At 44.0% G+C, this 18,607-nt stretch overlaps 1 protein-coding gene and 2 long non-coding RNA genes across 6 annotated transcripts; 1 reads left to right on the top strand and 2 right to left on the bottom strand.

Annotated features, from left to right (window-relative positions):
- The first annotated feature begins 258 nt into the window (after positions 1-258).
- LOC147039361 (uncharacterized) lies at positions 259-8,733 on the top strand. Its single transcript, XR_015063412.1, has 6 exons — positions 259-390; positions 466-500; positions 1,250-1,330; positions 1,438-4,783; positions 4,845-6,398; positions 6,647-8,733. It is a non-coding gene; the product is annotated as an uncharacterized LOC147039361 (long non-coding RNA).
- Positions 5,407-11,760, bottom strand: LOC147039362 (uncharacterized). Of its 3 annotated transcripts, none has more exons than XR_015063411.1 (6): positions 11,636-11,760; positions 11,427-11,556; positions 11,317-11,351; positions 8,262-8,408; positions 7,477-7,611; positions 5,407-7,401 (listed from the first exon to the last, which is right to left on the bottom strand). It is a non-coding gene; the product is annotated as an uncharacterized LOC147039362 (long non-coding RNA). The 3 variants fall into 3 exon arrangements; XR_015063409.1 differs by having other exon boundaries at positions 8,262-10,588; XR_015063410.1 differs by having other exon boundaries at positions 8,262-10,588; positions 10,877-11,351.
- A 984-nt stretch (positions 11,761-12,744) lies between these two features.
- ldb3b (LIM domain binding 3b) lies at positions 12,745-18,476 on the bottom strand. 2 transcript variants are annotated; one of them, XR_015063504.1, is made up of 10 exons: positions 17,405-18,476; positions 15,844-15,995; positions 15,708-15,783; positions 14,648-14,670; positions 14,353-14,550; positions 14,204-14,227; positions 13,826-13,995; positions 13,638-13,674; positions 13,348-13,505; positions 12,745-13,255 (listed from the first exon to the last, which is right to left on the bottom strand). XR_015063504.1 is itself a non-coding variant. In XM_085904830.1 (9 exons), exons 1-9 carry the CDS (start codon positions 17,498-17,500, stop codon positions 13,409-13,411), a joined length of 873 nt encoding a protein of 290 aa, XP_085760956.1. In that variant the 5' UTR covers positions 17,501-18,476; the 3' UTR covers positions 12,747-13,408. The 2 variants fall into 2 exon arrangements, 1 of the variants encoding a protein (XP_085760956.1); XM_085904830.1 differs by having other exon boundaries at positions 12,747-13,505.
- Positions 18,477-18,607: the final 131 nt, after the last annotated feature.

An 18,607-nucleotide genomic window follows, 5' to 3' on the forward strand; every position in this document is an offset into this window, starting at 1 on the left:
AGAAGCAGCTATCATAACAAGTCACTAGGTGGCGGTAGTGTGCAAAGCACCGTTGGACGAGTAGGAGAAGAAGATTTGAATTGACGGATTTGATGTCATGTCTTTAGGATAATTGGAGACAGGTGTGCGCTTAAGAGGAGTTATCAAATGCAAGTGCCACCAACCGCGTGGTAATTTCTCAGGTAAGCGAGCATGGGAGCAAATGTTTGTCGTTTATTGCCGTTTCTCACGATGGACTCCTTGTTTGTTGGTTTGTTGCAGGGTTTTTACACTCAGCAGCTTCACGGCCACCGCGACTGAAGGCGTTGAAGTTAATTGGTGACTTTTCCAATACGGCCAAAAAATTTGTAGTTTGTTGAATCGTAGGCCGCAGACCTCACGCCAATACAGGTACGGTAAGTTGGAAATGGAGCACGCGAGCAAATGTTCGCCGTTTCTTACGATGCTTTTTATTATTTCGTGCAGGATTTTCGCTCTCCAGGGACTCAAGAGTATTTGAGGTTTGGACACGGCACGCCACAATCCGTTTTGCGTCGCGTCGTTGAGCGCGCATTGTTCGCTTCTGTCGTTTTGTTGCTAAGATATCCCAAATCTCTTTCGTGTATTTCTTTTTAATGCTGGCCAGCATTTTTTTTCATTAGTTTGTGTTGAAGGTTTGTTAATGACGCCGCCGATAAGCTCCGACGATATTAAATGATTAACTATAGTCCAATAAACAATTATGGTTGTTGGTTATTGTGTGCGCGAATGTGACTAATTTAATTAATGTCAAAATCAGACCCTTGTGACTCAAATATATTCCAAGATGGCGCCCGCCCGCGTTCCGCCACGCAACAAACATTTTGCGCGCGTTTTTTTTCCCTTACTTTTTCGACTACCCTGCTCGATTTGTGCGACGCCACAAACCTGGATCATCTGTCCGATGTGAGGTGAGTTTATGGATGATAAAATTAAAATATTTTTAGAATTCTGATAATTATAGTAGTAATTATTATAATTTATTACAACATAATAATTGTATATATTTGTTTTAAGTGAGTTGATTGATATAATTAAAATATTGTTATAATTCTGATAAATATAATCGTAATTATTATAACTTATTACAATATTTAAATTGTATATATTTGTTTTAAATGTTAAACTGTACTTAGTACGTATAATTGTTGCAAAAATATCATGCCATTGGCACTCTACTCGATGTGTATTGTTGCAATATTTTGTTTGTCTTTTATAGCGCTAAAAATAGCTGCCCAGCCACGATCCTTCTATACAAAGCAAGCAGGAGGCTCAGTGATGAAGACACTGAGGAAGAGTTGTCCTAAAATAGGTGGAAACTCATTTGTGTAAAGTTTCAGCTTCCCAGCACACAATTAATGGCTGTTTGTGTAGAGTTTTAGCTTCCCAGCACACAATTAATGGTATGTGTTTTTGCAGGCTTTAAGAGGAGCCGATTGGATGAGGAAAATTAGAAATGCCATATCAAAAGGAGCAATTTCATTCCAGAAGGAGCAATTTCATTCCAGAAGGAGCAATGCCATATCAAAAGGAGCAATGCCATATCAAAAGGAGCAATGCCATCTCTAAAGGAGCCATGCCATCTCTAAAGGAGCCATGCCATCTCTAAAGGAGCCATGCCATCTCTAAAGGAGACATGCCATCTCTAAAGGAGACATGCCATCTCTAAAGGAGACATGCCATCTCTAAAGGAGACATGCCATCTCTAAAGGAGACATGCCATCTCTAAAGGAGACATGCCATCTCTAAAGGAGACATGCCATCTCTAAAGGAGACATGCCATCTCTAAAGGAGCCATGCCATCTCTAAAGGAGCCATGCCATCTCTAAAGGAGCCATGCCATCTCTAAAGGAGCCATGCCATCTCTAAAGGAGCCATGCCATCTCTAAAGGAGCCATGCCATCTCTAAAGGAGCCATGCCATCTCTAAAGGAGCAAGCAGCACGCTGCAAAAGTCATGTTTGCGGATCATGTGACCAGGAGGGGGCAGTGTTGGCCTTTGTTTGCTTGATTATGGGTGTACGACGGACAGTGTTGCAGGTGTACAGTGTTTGGGGGTCTGATGGTTGGACTTGCTTAAGAGGTGCGTTGTGGTTGTCTGGACCTAGAGCAGCGTTGTCTTGTGCGAGGATTGCCATTGACGGCGCATTTGGGGGAGGACGTCATGTTGGACACAAACAACTTTGGCGCCGAATGTCCAATTTTGCAATATGACTTTACTATTGTAACAGTGTATTTTTCCTAACCTACCACTTGCGTTGTGTTCTCCCCTCAGTGTAGGGCGACGTTGAAGCGAGCTGGCCCCCCCATATGTCCAAGTTTGCAATATGACTTGTAACATTTTGTCTATTTCTAACCTACCACTGTTGTACTTAATCTAACCCTAACCTACTATTGCCGTACCTGCTTTTTTTGTTCTCCCCTCAGTGTAGGGCAGCGTTGGAGCAAGCCGGTACTGAATGTCCAATTTTGCAATATGACTTGTAACGTTTTGTCTTTCTAACCTACCAGTGTCGTACTTGCATTTTGCATTCTGTAGGGCGGCAGTGGAGCGAGCCGGTCCTGAATGTCCAATTTTGCAATAGAACTTGCAATATTCTGTCTTTTTCTAACTTACTGCTGTTGTACTTAATCTAACCCTAACCTACTACTGACGTACTTGCCTTTGTTCTCCGCTCAGTGTTGGGCAGCGTTGGAGCGAGCCAGACCTGAATGTCCCAATTTTGCAGCATGACTTGTCACATTTTGTCTTTTTCTAACCTACCGCTGTTGTACTTAATCTAACCCTAACCTACTACTGACGTACTTGCGTTCTTTGTTCTCCCCTCAGTGTAGGGCGGCGTTAAAGCGAGCTGGTCCCGAATGTCCAATTTTGCAAATATAACTTGTAACATTTTGTCTTTTTCTAACCTACCACTGTTGTACTTGCATTCTGTAGGGCGCCGTTGGAGTGAGCCGGTCTTGAATGTCCAATTTTGTAATAGGACTTAACATTTTGTCTTTCTAACCTACTAGTGATTTACTTGCGTTCTTTGTTCTCTCCTCAGTTTAGGATGACGTTGGAGCGAGCCAGTCCTGAATGTCCAATTTTGCAATACGACTTGTCATTTTGTCTTTTTCCTCACCTACCGCTGTTGTACTTAATCTAACCCTAACCTACTACTGACGTACTCACATTCTTTGTTCTCCCCTCAGTGTAGGGTGGCGTTGGAGCAAGCCAGTCCTGAATGTCCAATTTTGCAATATGACTTGTAACAATTTTTTGTCTTTCTAACCAACCGCTGTCGTACTTAATCTAACCCTAACCTACTACTGACGTACTTGCGTTGTTTGTTCTCCCCTCGGTGTAGGGCTGCGTTGGAGCGAGCTGGTACCGAATGTCCAATTTTGCAAATATGACTCGTAACATTTTGTCTTTTTCTAACCTCCCACTGTTTTACATAATCTAACCCTAATCTACTACCGTCATACTTGGTTCTTTGTTCTCCCCTCGGTGTAGGGCGGCGTTGGAGCCAGCCGGCCCCGTATGTCTAATTTTGCAATATGACTTGTAACATTTTGTCTTTTTCTAACCTACCACTTTCGTACTTGCATTCTGTAGGGCGCTGTTGGAGTGAGCCGGTCCTGAATGTCCAATTTTGCAATTTGACTTAACATTTTGTCTTTTTCTAACCTACCGCTGTTGTACTTAATCTAACCCTAACCTACTAGTGACTTACTTGCGTTCTTTGTTCTCCCTTCAGTGTAGGATGACGTTGGAGTGAGCCAGTCCTGAATGTCCAATTTTGCAATATGACTAGTCATTTTCTTTTTTTGACCTGCCATTGTGTACTTAATCTAACCTACTACTGTTGTACTTAACCTAACCCTAACCTATACCACGGGCGTACTTGTGTTTGTTGTCCCCTAGGTGTAGGGCGGAGTTGGAGCGAACTGATAGCACTTTGTCTTCTAACCTACCACTGTCGTACTTAATCTAACCCTAACCTACCACTTTTGTACTCGCGTCCTTTTTTCCTCCCCTCAGTGTAGGGCGGCGTTGGACCCACCGGTCGAGGGTGCTCGAGACAAAATGACGCGAGCAGCGCACAACTCATTGCATGTTCTGTCTTTTGCAGGCTGGATGCAAAAAAGGGAGGATGCCCGACTCGGCGACGATAACCAAGAGTGGCTCCCCGCTTTGAGTTTCTGACATTGTTTCCGTTTCTGCAGATGGCGACCGGGACCAGACACAATCTGATCAGAAGTGGACGGAACGCTGTGGCATCACTCTGAAGTATCCGGCAGCCAGCCGGGTTCTGAGGGAGACCCGCTTCCCTGGAGGCGTCAACCTGCGTAGCTTCAACGCGTGAAATTGAGTTTTTTTTTTCTTGTTTTAATTCACACCAGTGGTGTCCAAACATCCGTTTGAGGGCTGCATTGCATACTGAAACAAATTTTCAAAACAAAATTCATTCAACACTCAAATCAATCAAGACACTTTGCTCTTAACATTTTGTGCTACTGCTACTAAACGGTGTTGTGCGTTCATTTTGAAGGTCATTCATGTGGTGTCTTGATACACCTGACCTTCCCACAGCAAAAATGAGGCTAAACTACTAGATGTCTGTCTGAGAGAACTTTTGAACAGATGATTTGACTTGTAAAAAGCACATCTTAATATTTGATGTCATATTTTGGCGCTCCCCTTGTGGGTTTTATCTCTTGCCAAACCACCACAACATGTCTGCCTTTCAGGGCTGCAGATCGGACGGCGAGACCAGGGGGTAGGTAATGAGTACGTTGACAGAAGTGAACCGCACGCAACTGAGTGTCGTCTTTTTGCAGTTGTGCGAGGATGAGTCCAAACGTCAAACACCGGCTCGCAGTGGACCCGAACCTTCGGCGGACCTTTGGCCGTGACGAGCAGGCTACTACACGGGGCGGGTGCAGATTCGGCGTGCCCAGCCAGCATTTAGGGAGAGTATGAATTTGTTTTTCCTTTTGCGCTTTCTTTCCCTCCCTCCACTTTTTCACTGGGTGTGTACACAATCTGCATGAGGCCTCTGTTTCTTCACAGCGCTGTGTCATTGTGCAATATTGTTTGAAAGTGTTTTTTAATACATGGAATTAACTGTAAAGTTTGTATTGTAATTGTGTGCCTCTGTACCTGAATTAAATTGTGAACTGACTTCAAGTGGTCCATTTTAAACCTTGGCATGTAAAGTTTAGCAGTGTGGAATTTGAGTTAAATATCAACATACAAAATGTAATCATTCTGTATAAGGCAATTGTAAAATTAGTCTCAAACAAATGGGTCCAAATATGTAATGTTATATAGTGTCAGGCTTTTTTTTTTTTTTTTTTTTTTTCTCTCAATACACAAAGAAAAGCTAAATGTATTCTAAATTGTTGACTAAAGCCAAGTAGCCTGACACAAATGGATGCCATTGAGAAATGTAAAGCTAGTGGGTTGGGACCAATAAACATCTTTGGCAAACCCTTTTTGCAACCCTGCTGTAAAATGGCCATTGAAGTCAGAATCTTGCTTTATATTAGTGCAGGTTTTTTTTTGTATGAGTAAAAGCTTTTATTTCAATCCTGTTTAGGTGGCACGCAAGTGAGGCAGAGGGGTATTAACTGCACCATTATTAAATTGAGCTTTTCAGAATGGTTAGATCATAAGTGTCAAACTCAAAGCCTGGGGGGCCAGATGTGGCTTGTATCATTTTATGTGGCCTGAAAAGCTAGATTTTGTCAACTTTGTCATTACTAAAACTACAAATTGTCTTCACATTTAAGAAAATATATTGCAATTCGTCTTTTTAAAAGAGCACTTTTTACTAGTCTTTGACTTCAAAACCAGTTCATCAAATTGTTTTGTAAACCATAATGGCCCTCCAAGGGAAAGTATGACAACGATGCAGCCCGTGATAAAAATGAGTTTGACATGCCTATTTTACATGAATTCCAAGTGCTGCCATCTAGTGGTGGCATATTTGCCCTGACCTGTCTGGCGCTCCATTTAACCATGTGCAAATATTTCACTTTAAACTGCACTATTAAAATTGATAGGTGGCCTAAATCGACAGCTGGCCAATGCGGCCAATCTTCCGTGGTAACCTAACAAACACAACATAAAAACTGCTGCTGTCTCCAATATGCTTGTGTGCAAAAAGTGCAAAGTAAGAAGCATTAATTCTAAAGTACATGCCAAAACTATGTTAATTGTATGCAGATTGTCATTTTGTGTCCAGTTTTGTTTAGTTTTCCAAGTTGAGCATTGCTGTACTCTTACTCGGGACGACGGGTTGCGCAGTCATTGCGTTCAACCGCTCGGCCATCAGTACTTTTACGTCATCACTGGCTCTACCTGTCTCAGCACTGCAACCTTTTGTGCCGGTATGTACACGTTATGAAGTAAATGACGGGATTTTTTTTTTTTACCTCATTTAATATGTATCAAGCATACGAGCTGGTCATTTAGAACAGCCTAGACTAGTATGTAACAAAAAAGATTTAAAAAAATGACTTAAATTCTAAAAAGTTTATCTTTTTATTGTTCCTGTTGATGCAATGCAATGTGGTTAATGCTGCTGGGAGAGAGGTCCGTGTATGGTTAGCACATAGCATTTCATTACATTTTGCAGAGACGGGGACTCAAACCCTGGATCTCAGGTGATCAAGTGCAGCGACTGAGCCACTCTCCGATCGTGGCCAGCTTGCCGGTCACTTAGACTCATTCTTACCCACTCTGTAATTTCGTTCCGCGCGCGTTGGGTAAGTATAAAAGCGTGCAGACGGCCGAGAGTTGCCAGGTCGAAATGCTCGACCAGTTCACAACACGGACTCTCACCCAGAAGAAACCTGGTTCGATCCCAAGGTGAGCACATATCTGAATGGCCTTTTGTACTTGGAATCCCGCCATATATAAGTATATGCATATGCAAACGAATAAGGTGGCCCCGCCCACTGTGAGGCACACCCCCTGCCCGAGTGTAATTACAATAGGATTAGAATGCCCTGGTGTAATTACCCTAGGGTAGGAGGCGGGGCAAAGCCCCTTCCCTGTCCTCAGGTAATCAATAATGTAATTAATAATTACATTTAATTTTTTATTAAATAGGAAGCCCTGCCCTCTACACCACTAGATTATTATTCATTTTTAATTTCATTTACAGTATTAATTACATTTATATGTAATGTCTGGGAGGGTGTACTTTGCCAATTGGTATTTAGAGGGTCAGGCTAACCCTATTGGCCCATGCTGATTACCCTATTCAAATTGCCAAACTGAGTCAAGGTGTGCCAAAAAATGACATATTGGGCCACGAGTGAGTGGCAGATGGTACTCATCTCCGTTAGAGGGACTGCTCCGGTCCTTTTGACGCCATGTGAGCAAGCCCTGCAACAGACAAATCAGGATATGAGATTAAAAAAGCCTGTACACCATCCTTGTACATTTGATTGGTGTGCCAACCTTGGCCAGTCATGGATCAGGCTCCTCCATCACATGGCGACTAATTTTCTTAGGGTGCTTTCTTCCTTTGCTCGCCTATCTCAGGTCTTGTGGCTCCCGTTCGCGGCGCTTGGTTTTATGCAGCTTATCTTCCACCTGGCAAGACACAAGCACAAAGTTTTCACTGCGCGTTTGCACTCAATCATGGCTGCACAACAAACATAAATTTGTGATATGACAGTATTGGGCCAGACTATTGCATTGAGCAAAGTAATGCAAAAACTTGGGATTGAAATGAACAATTTGATCTGTATGAAATCAGTTGGATGTTAACTTTAACTTGCATCAATGACTTGTCAGCTTCTAAAATACTAGTAGGGCAAGAAAATACAGAGCTCGCCACATTAAACAAAATCTTTTGTTTCCTAAAGTGCGTATCAATTACATACCATCATATGGCAATTTTCCAATCCACGTACAGCCCTACATAAGTCACCATTGGTGTCCAAACGGCAGCCTCGGGGCTATTTGCCACAAGGGGAGCGCCAAAATACGACACCAAATATTAAGATGTGCTTTTTACAAGTCAAACCATCTGTTCAAAAGTTCTCTCAGACAAACATCCAGTAGTTGAGCCTCATTTTTGCTGTGTGGAGATCAGGTGTATCACGACACCATATGATCGCCCTTCAAAATGAACGCGCAACACTGTTTTGTAGCCGTAGCACAAAATGTCTTAATGTTGAATGAATTGGTGTCAAATTTGTTTCACCACTGGTGTGAATTAAAAGAATTAAAAAACCCACCTCCATCACACGCGTTGACGCTGCGCAGGTCACCGCCTCCACGGAAGCGGGTGTCTCTCAGAACCCAGCCAGAAGCAGGATACTTCAGAGTGATGCCACAGCGTTCCATCCACTTCTGATCAGATTGTGTCTGGTCCCGGTCGCCATCTGCAGAAACGGAAACAATGTCAGAAACTCAAAGCGGGGAGCCATTCTTGGTTATCGTCACCGGGTCGGGCATCTTCCCTTTTTTGCATCCAGCCTGCAAAAGACAGAACATGCAATGAGTTGTGCGCTGCTCGCGTCATTTTGTCTCGAGCACCCTCGACCGGTGGGTCAACGCCGCCCTACACTGAGGGGAGAAAAAAGGACATGAGTACAAAAGTGGTAGGTTAGGGTTAGATTAGGTACGCCAGTGGTAGGTTAGAAGACAAAGTGCTATTGGTTCACTCCAACTCCACCCTAGACCTAGGGGACAACAAACGCAAGTACGCCCGTGGTATAGGTTAGGGTTTGGTTAAGTACGACAGAGGTTGGTTAGAAATAGTTATATTTATAATATAATAGTTATATTTGCAAAATTGGACATTCAGGACCTGCTCGCTCCAACGCCGCCCTACACTGAGGGGAGAACAACGCAAGTTTGACAGTGTCAAGTTAAAAAAAAACAATAAATTTTACAAGTCATATTGCAAAATTGGACATTCGGGACAGGCTCACTCCAACAGCGCCCTACACCGAGGGGAGAACAAAGAATGCAAATGTGACAGCAGTAGGTTAGGGTTAGATTAAGTACACAATGGCAGGTCAAAAAAAGACAAAATGACAAGTCATATTGCAAAATCGGACGTTCAGGACTGGCTCGCTCCAACTTCATCCTACACTGAAGGGAGAACAAAGAACGCAAGTAAGTCACTAGTAGGTTAGGGTTAGATTAAGTACAACAGCGGTAGGTTAGAAAAAGACAAAATGTTAAGTCATATTGCAAAATTGGACATTCAGGACCGGCTCACTCCAACAGCGCCCTACAGAATGCAAGTACGACACTGGTAGGTTAGAAAAAGACAAAATGTTACAAGTCATATTGCAAAATTGGACATTCGGTACCAGCTCGCTCCAACGCAGCCCTACACTGAGGGGAGAACAAAGAAAGCAAGTACGTCAGTAGTAGGTTAGGGTTAGATTAAGTACGACAGCGGTTGGTTAGAAAGACAAAAAATTGTTACAAGTCATATTGCAAAATTGGACATGCAGGGCCGGCTCGCTCCAACGCCGCCCTACACTGAGGGGAGAACAAAGAATGCTAATGTGACAGTAGTAGGTTAGGGTTGGATTATGTATAACTGAGTGGTAGGTTAGAAAAAGACAAAATGCTACCGAATCACTCCAACGCCGCCCTACACTGAGTGGAGAACAAAGAATGCAAATGTGACAGTAGTAGGTTAGGGTTAGATTATGTATAACTGAGTGGTAGGTTAGAAAAAGACAATGCTACCGGATCACTCCAACGCCGCCCTACACCTAGGGGAGAACAAAGAACGCAAGTACGACCGTGGTATAGGTTAGGGTTACATTATGTACGGCAGTGGTAGGTTAGAAAAAGACAAAAATGGAACAAATCATATTGCAAAATTGGACATTCGGGACCGGCTCGCTCCAACGCCGCCCTACACCGAGGGGAGAACAAAGAATGCAAATGTGACAATAGTAGGTTAGGGTAAGATTATGTAGAACAGTGAGTGGTAGGTTAGAAAAAGAAAATGTTACAAGTCATATTGCAAAATTGACAGTGGTACGTTAGAAAAAGAGAATGTAACAAGTCATATTGCAAAATTGGACACTCTGCACCAAAGTTTTGTTTGTGTCCAACATGACGTCCTCCCCCAAATGCGCCGTCAATGGCAATCCTCGCACAAGACAACGCTGCTCTAGATCCAGACAAGCCACAACCTCAACGCACCTCTTAAGCAAGTCCAACCATTAGACCCCCAAACACTGTCTACACATGCAACACTGTCCATCGTACACCCATAACCAAGCAAACAAAGGCCAACACTGCACCCTCCTGGTCACATGATCCGCACACATGACTTTTGCAGCGTGCTGCTTGATTCTTGACTTGAGATGGCATTGCTCCTTTAGAGATGGCATTGCTCCTTTAGAGATGGCATTGCTCCTTTAGAGATGGCATTGCTCCTTTAGAGATGGCATTGCTCCTTTAGAGATGGCATTGCTCCTTTAGAGATGGCATTGCTCCTTTAGAGATGGCATTGCTCCTTTAGAGATGGCATTGCTCCTTTAGAGATGGCATTGCTCCTTTTCCTCATCCAATCGGCTCCTCTAAAAGCCTGCAAAAACACATACCATTAATTGTGTGCTGGGAAGCTTTTATATTTTTTGCAACAATTATACATACTAAGTACAGTTTAACATTTAAAACAAATATATACAAAACATTGTAATAAGTTATAATAATCACTACTATAATTATCAGAATTATACAAATATTTTAATTTTATCATCCCTCAACTCACTTAAAACAAATATATACAATTATATTGTAGTAAGTTATAATAATTACTACTTTGATTATCAGAATTCTCAAAATATTTTTATTTTATCAGCCATCAACTCACCTCACATCGGACAGATGATCCAGGTTTGTGGCGTCGCACGAATTGAGCAGAGTCGTCGAAAACCGGAGGAGAAAAAAAACGCGCGCAAAATGTTTGTTGCGTGGCGGAACGCGTGCGGGCGGGCGCCATCTTGGAATAGATTTGAGTCACAAGGGTCTGATTTTGACTTTAATTAAATTCGTCACATTCGCGCACACAATAACCAACGACCATACTTGTTTATTGGACTATCGTTAAACAAACATTTACTATCGTCGGAGCTTATCGGCGGCGTCATTAACGAACCTTCAACACACAAACGAATGAAAAAAAATGCTGGCCAGCATTAAAAAGAAACACACGAAAGAGATTTGGGATATTGTAGCGACAAAACGACAGAAGCGAACAATGCGCGCTCAACGACGCGACGCAAAACTGATTGTGGCGTGCCGTGTCCAAACCTCAAATACTCTTGAGTCCCTGGAGAGCGAAAATCCTGCACGAAATAATATAAGGCATCGTAAGAAACGGCGAACATTTGCTCGTGTACTCCATTTGCAACTTAACGTACCTGTATTGGTGTGAGGTCTGCGGCCTACGATTCAACAAACTACAAATTTTTTTGGCCGTATTCGAAAAGTCTCCAATTAACTTCAACGCCTTCAGTCGCGGTGGCCGTGACGCTGCTGAGTGTGAAAATCCTGCAACAAACCAACAAACAAGGCGTCCTTCGTGAGAAACTGCAATAACCGACAAACATTTGCTCCCATGCTCGCTTACCTGAGAAATTACCACCCGGTTGGTGGCACCTGCATTTGATAACTCCTCTTAAGCGCACACCTGTCTCCAATTATCCTAAAGACGTGACGTCACATCCGTAAATTCAAATCTTCTTCTTCTCCTCCTGCTCGTCCAACTGTGCTTTGCACACTACCGCCACCTGGTGACTTGTTATGATAGCTGTTTCGGTTAACCCCCGTGGGGACAAGTGGTACAGATAATGGATGGATAGATGGAAATTCAGATTGCTACAAAAACAGAGTTCCAATGCGTGCAGCGCACTCGGCGCTTTGACTGGGGACTCAACTTTTTTTTTTTTTTTTTGTGGAACCCCGAGCTCAAATTAGACACTCTGGACCTTTTTGGTTTGTTTTCACCTGAAGACGTGACGTCACGTCCGTCAATTCAAAACAATCTTCTTCTCCTGCTTGCCGGACGGCGCTTTGCACGCTAGCGCCGCCTGATGACCAGTCATGACGGCTTTGGAAATTGTTTCAATTTCACGCCACGAAAATGAAGTGAATTGGCAACCATGCCATCAATACACAGAACAGTACAACGTCTTTAGGCATCGTGCTGTCGCCGTCTTTTGGTCACTACGTGAAATGCAGGCGGTGACAAGTTCCGTGAATCCTAAAAAAAACGTTTTTCTATTTTCGTTATTGGACTAAAAATTGACCATCAAGGTTTTGTAACTGTTACTTCTCATTCCAGAAAACAAACGAGGAAATTTTTATTGTTTTTATTTTAAACTAAAATCAAGTAACCAGCTGTTTTTCACCTTTGAAATTTGGTTCCAAATGCAATATCCACTCACCAAAGCAGACACGGACTCATATTTATGTCCACTGAGTTCATATTTCTGGAAGTCAAACAAGCTGAAGACAAAGTAAACTTTTGTGCTGTAATGCATTGTAAAACCACCAGGTGACCCTTTTGCCTCAGGGACACTGTGACATCTATGGAGTTAAGTGGGATTGGAATTTGGGTTCAATCTATGGTTCGGCTTCCAAAGTAGGGTTTTAAACTTGTTAGGGTTTCAAACTTGAGTTAGGTTTTCAAAGCTTGACAACCCCCCCCCCCCCCCCCCTAAACACACACACACACACACACACACACACACACACACATACACACATTTTGACCTTGACTTAGATAACGATATCAATTAATGTACAGTCTACTTTTTTTTCGGTGGGAATAAAAAGCACAACACTTCACAATATTATTGCAAATTATATTCGGGATGTCATTTTAGGAAATCATTTATGTATTCACATTGACATGAGCGTGCTTTGAGTGCATTTTTACATAACTGCCTTTGTGCACATGTCCAAACATTTGCAAATGAGGACTGAACGCATGTGTGTTATTTTTGTACACTTCTCTGGAGCACAGGGGAAACACAATATGCAGATCTCAGCAGCAGACTCATGACACACACATGTACATATACTGTACCTAGACTATATATACTGTTTGAAGTATATGCGGTATTCAGTCTATCTCTCACACTAAACACTTGCACATTCTACTGGTCTACAAGCGACAAGATCTCACGTTTCTCCAGCGTTGGCTTATTCATTGATTTGCTGTGTGTTTTTTAGTTGCTCCATGTCCCTTTCTTTCTTTCTTTCTTTCTTTCTTTCTTTCTTTCTTTCTTTCTTTCTTTCTTTCTTTCTTTCTTTCTTTCTTTCTTTCTTTCTTTCTTTCTTTCTTTCTTTCTTTCTTTCTTTCTTTCCTTGCTTGCTTTCCGGGTCCTCCACGTTGACTTCAGTTCTGTACGTTGAGGATTTGTGCAGACAATCCGTGGTGCCATTTCCTCAGCTTGGCGAAACGAGGACCTCGCATCTCCGACTCAAACTTCTCTCTGTGGGATGTGGCCAGAAGTCATGCTGAATCGGGGGCTACACAAGTAAGCGATCGAGTTTGCAAAACAGGTGGTGGTGGTGGGTCGAAATGGGGTGTGGGTAATCCTCCCACTCCAGAAAGTCGGGCTTACCTTGACTTCTGCAGAGCTTCCTCATCTGGATCTTGCACTTTTTGGGGCAGACAAGAGGATTCGTTAAGATGGCGCATGAACACACATTTACACTACACAGATGCAATCATGTGGTTTGAATAAAGTCATCAAGTTGTATTCTTTTTTTCGGGCAGTCCTTCTTAGTTGCCTAAAGAGTGCCGACTGACTATATTCGGTTCCGGTGATGTGCGCCAGCATCTTGAAGCTTTTGGACTGCAGGTTGGCGGCGCGGCGAGCCCACTCGGACAAGTCCAGTGAGTTGTCAGTGGGCCTGATGACCGCCTGATACACGGGCGAAGCGCAGTCCACCACCGGGTCCTTCATGGGCAGCACCCCGCTAACATATACACACACACACACACACACACAATAAGTATTTGCACTTTGAAGACAAGCAGGTGTGGGAACAAGCAGCAATGTATGGAGCTGGACAGATTAGCCCCCCCTCAATGTATAACGCGTTGGCGGGATTAAAAAAAACAAAAGCGGAATTATAAAATGTCCCCTTTTAAGTGTTATCATGATGCAGGATGGGTGGTACTCACGCCAGGGAAGATCCCGCCTCCTCACTGAGGTCACGACCAGGCGGTGGCAGGGAGGATGAGGAGGGATGGAGGGAGGGATGAAATGAGCAAGAGCAAAGTGGGCGAAACCACACATAGTGATCACTTCAGCGAGGTTATGGCGAGCTCACCCTTCGTGACCTTTGGCCTGCGACTGCCCGGCGATGGCATCCATGATGGCGTCCTGCGAGTACATGCTGATGGGGGTGTTGTACTGCGCGTGCACGATGGTGGCCTTGCCGCCGGGGCCGCGCACTTCGATGGGCTTGTGGGTGGACAGGGCCGAGTCTTTCAGGGCGATGGGGTTGAAGCTGGGAGTGTACTCCATGCTGTCCCGCAAAAAAGACACGGGGGCGCTCGTTACGCAAGTCACCTTTTTTCACAGCATCACTGTTCATGCACAGTTACGCAAGAACGAATACTGACTTTGCAGGTGTGTTGGCGATGACCTACATCGTACAAACACACAAAGAAAGAGAAATTAGAGACACCGGTGACATCATGTACTCACAACGATGGCACAATGGCAAACTCTCCAATGGCCGTAACCTCCATCATCATCATCATTGTCGCCAACACAAACGCAAATGGCACCTCCCCTCTGGCAACCCTGAGTGTGAGCGACAAGAGCAAGGGGTTCTCTACCACATGACACGGACAGAGAAGGCCATAAATAGCCTGGACTCGCTTCAAATACCTGGACCAACACGCACCAACTGATCCACTTATGTCATGAGTGTACCTATCTCACACACAGTCCGGGACACCCTATCTGCACCCGCAGCAGATAATGCGTGACAGGCTCAGAACATTCCGCCAGCGTGTCGGACAGCTGACCCGGTCCGACGAGGCCTCGGCGTCAGGTCCGGCACGTGCCCGTGACACCTGACTTAGAGGCGAGGGCTAGGAGACAAAGACAGCTCAGGATGGGGAGCCACCTTGATGATGCTTTTGAAGGTTGCCGTGGCAACAGCCAACCCCCCGAAATGGTAAGCATCATCCATTTCCTAACCCTGACCCTCTTTTACTAGTGCTGCAGAATAGTTTTCAGAAGTGGCTGACCGTCTGGCACGATTAAAATAAAAAATAAAAAGCCAATCAAAAATGGCCTTCCGCAATCGCATGAGCTTTCTCAACAGATTTCCAGTTATGATGGAATCAAAGCAGACTATACGTCATCGCTATCTGGCAGACAATGTCAAGTGAAATTCTCTAAAATTACAGATTTTTTTTCTTTTCTAACAATGGAACTGCTTATAGTCATTTAGTCATCTCTCAAACCTCTGAGACTTTTGAAAAAACATGTTTGTGAAATTGATGAAACCACTTTATCTATGAAAACATATATGTTTTTATTCCCCCCATTGTTAAAATTCAAGCAGCCACACTTCAGAAACATACCACAAGAGGGCAGCAAAATGCAACACGAGCTATAAGGGGAATAATACTGGCGTCATAAAAATAAAAGCAGTGTGTCCGTCCGTACCTTCTGGTGGGGGATGATAGGCATGGGGGAGTCCATTCTGGGGGTGGCTATGGGGACGGGTGCAGGACGTCTCGACCTGATCATTCAAAAATACATTTATTACGATTTTTTTTCATAAAGGCGTGCGTTTGCTTACTTCTGCATGCTGAGCACGAGTCTGCTGGTGGCCAACTTGATCTTGTTCTGGGCCTCCAAGTGCGTCAGGCCATCAGTGCTGATGCCGTCGATGGCTGAGATGATGTCGCCCTGCGCCAAGCTGCCACCCGACGCCTTGCTGCCGGGCATTATCTGTCAAACAAGTGTATCAAAGTCAAGAATGCTTTGGGTTTGTGTTTTGATTGCCTTTTTTTTTTTTTTGCTGGCCCTTTAAGACAAGACTGCTACATACAGTATCAGGTCTAAATTTACAGTCAACTCATTAAAAGAGTTAAAAATACGCCAGGCTGTTGATGCCTGCCGACGAGTGACCCGATGCAGAGGCACGCACACGCGGGCGCGCGCACATGCACGTGCGCGCATCCACACCTGTCACTGACATTCACTCGTCTGAAGTTTCTGTTTACGTTCCGCAATCTGACTTCCTTCTTGCGTCAACATTTTACATGATCGGCCCAATAATATTGACATGATTATTATTTTTTTCTTAAAATACTTCAATTTCAATTTCACTACAGACAAACACAATCTGAGGCGAGTCTAACTATTAAAAGTTGTTTTTGAAGCGTTCTATAAATAAAATTGAGTCGAGTTGTAAAATGTTGCCAAAATGTCATTGGCTCCGAGTTGGCTAACAAGATGCGAACAAGGCATTCTCTCGCTCTCGGCTTTCTCTTCTTAGAAGTTGGCAAAAGCGGGTCTGAAACGGGAGCCGCCTAGGTCGCTCAATGTTGCATCAACGGCGCCTCTTTATCTCCGTCGAGACGGAAACCCGAAATACCAGACCGGATCAGGGAACAATACACGCTCCGTCATTCAGGGAATTTACGTGCAAACTTTTCCACTTATCGAGGAGCCAAAAGGCCCCGGGATAGGTGAGTGCCCCCGCCATGCCCACCTCGCTATTTAAAGGGGAAGCTGTAAATAAACCAAAGGGTCTGCCAAGGACCAAAGACCTTCCCAATACTAAAATAAAAACATTTCAAATGAATCCTGAAAGCTCATGTATGATATTAATCCAAAGACAAAAATGAAGGACATGTTTACTATAATTAGTAAAATGCTCTTTTAGTTTGTTTTCGTTTTTCCATTTAGTTTAATTTGTTATCAAAAATGTTTTGGTTATTAATGATAACATTGGTTTCCTTCCACATGTGCGTATAGAGTTCGGCATCCATAAACTGTGGGGTGCACCCGGATAAAAATGTAAACAGAGCTGAGGTGTAATATTTACTTACGTCACAAATTTTCTCTCTGAGCGATCAACTCTTTTGGGATGGTCTCTAATTCCAATCGGTTTGATCTGTTGTTGTCACTATTTGATTCACTGGGTTTATCAATTCCAATTTTTGATTCCACTGGATTCTTTATGATGTGATTCAATCAATTAAATTGGACTATTTTAAGCTGCGGATTGCAAAATGACACAACACCTCCGCAAGCGTGGACAAGGGGTCAAAGTGCACAAACTCAGTCCTCCGTTGTCATCTTCCTGCAGTGTTGTGTTGTTTTCATCAGTATTCTTCTCACGGCGCTCTTACCCTGGAGATGGTGAGGGGCATGTTGAAGTCCTTCCCGCCCTGCAGCCGGAAGCCCCACGGCGCCGGGCCGTTCAGCGTCACCGTGTACGTGCTCATGTCGGCTTCTGGAAGCGCTCGCTCGCCTGGTTTTTGGGAGTCCTGGATCTCCTCGTTGGCCCTGCTATCCTGCTGGTGTCGTGTGCAGCACCCCCCGCTTCGGACCTCTGCCGCTGATCCTCACGTCAAGGGCCTGGACGCGCAACACTGGTGGGGGGGGGGGGGCTGCTAAGGGGTGTGTTCAGGCACTGTCAGGACAAACAAATACACACAAGAAGAGACAGACCACACCCCAAACTCGCCTCCTAATATACATTTTACCATCAAAACAACACAATTGAGTCTTTTATGAGGGGCGATTATAATATAGATTTAAATATGTGGATGCACTGGGGGCCTTCAGGCTGGCTGCAAGCAACAAGCCTAAGAATAGCAACAAGGGGTACGTGTGTGTTGGGGGGGGCCCTGTGGCCCCTTATAAGGCTTGTAACCAGAAGCTCCAGAATGCTTCGGTGCCCAAGCACATGGGGCCAATATAGACCTGCCGTCTTACTGCAACACATTTTATGCAAGCCGCCGACGGCTTGCTTTAACTTTGATCTGCATGATCGCAAATACAGAAAATAAAAGTTGAAAATGAATAAAAAGCACTAAGAGGATTTAGCACGCAGTGGCATCAGAAGATGAAGATATTAATATGATGTGTGTGCGCGCCATGTGACCACCTGTGGAGCTAAAAATAACCATAACAATAGGCTGGAAGCTCAAATGCGTGTGCGAGGTGGTGACGAGATTGGACTTTGGGTTATTGCAGCCCATGTGGATGATGACGGAGTTTGTTCTCTTTAAGGGACTTTAAGAGAAAAGAGACGCACAACATGTAACGGCAAATAAGAACTAAACAAATATTATTCATAGTTATCAATTCCTTGTTCAAGATTTTTCTTTTAAGGCTGGTGTTGTGTGGTGTATTATCTGTAGAGAGCGCCACAGTTCCACAGGCAGACTGGAAAGGTTAAGCAGATCACCTGTGTCTCATGTGCTGATGTTTGCTGTGTGCAACTTTGTGTCCTCCACGGCGTCGTCATCATCATCATCATCATCATCGCTTGTGTCAATGGCGGGCAGGCTCTCGACACAGATGCACTCACACACGACAACATCAGC

Source organism: Syngnathus leptorhynchus, chromosome 22, assembly GCF_054491065.1.
Source record: "Syngnathus leptorhynchus isolate UIUO chromosome 22, UIUO_Slep, whole genome shotgun sequence".
Classification (NCBI taxonomy): Eukaryota; Metazoa; Chordata; class Actinopteri; order Syngnathiformes; family Syngnathidae; genus Syngnathus; species Syngnathus leptorhynchus.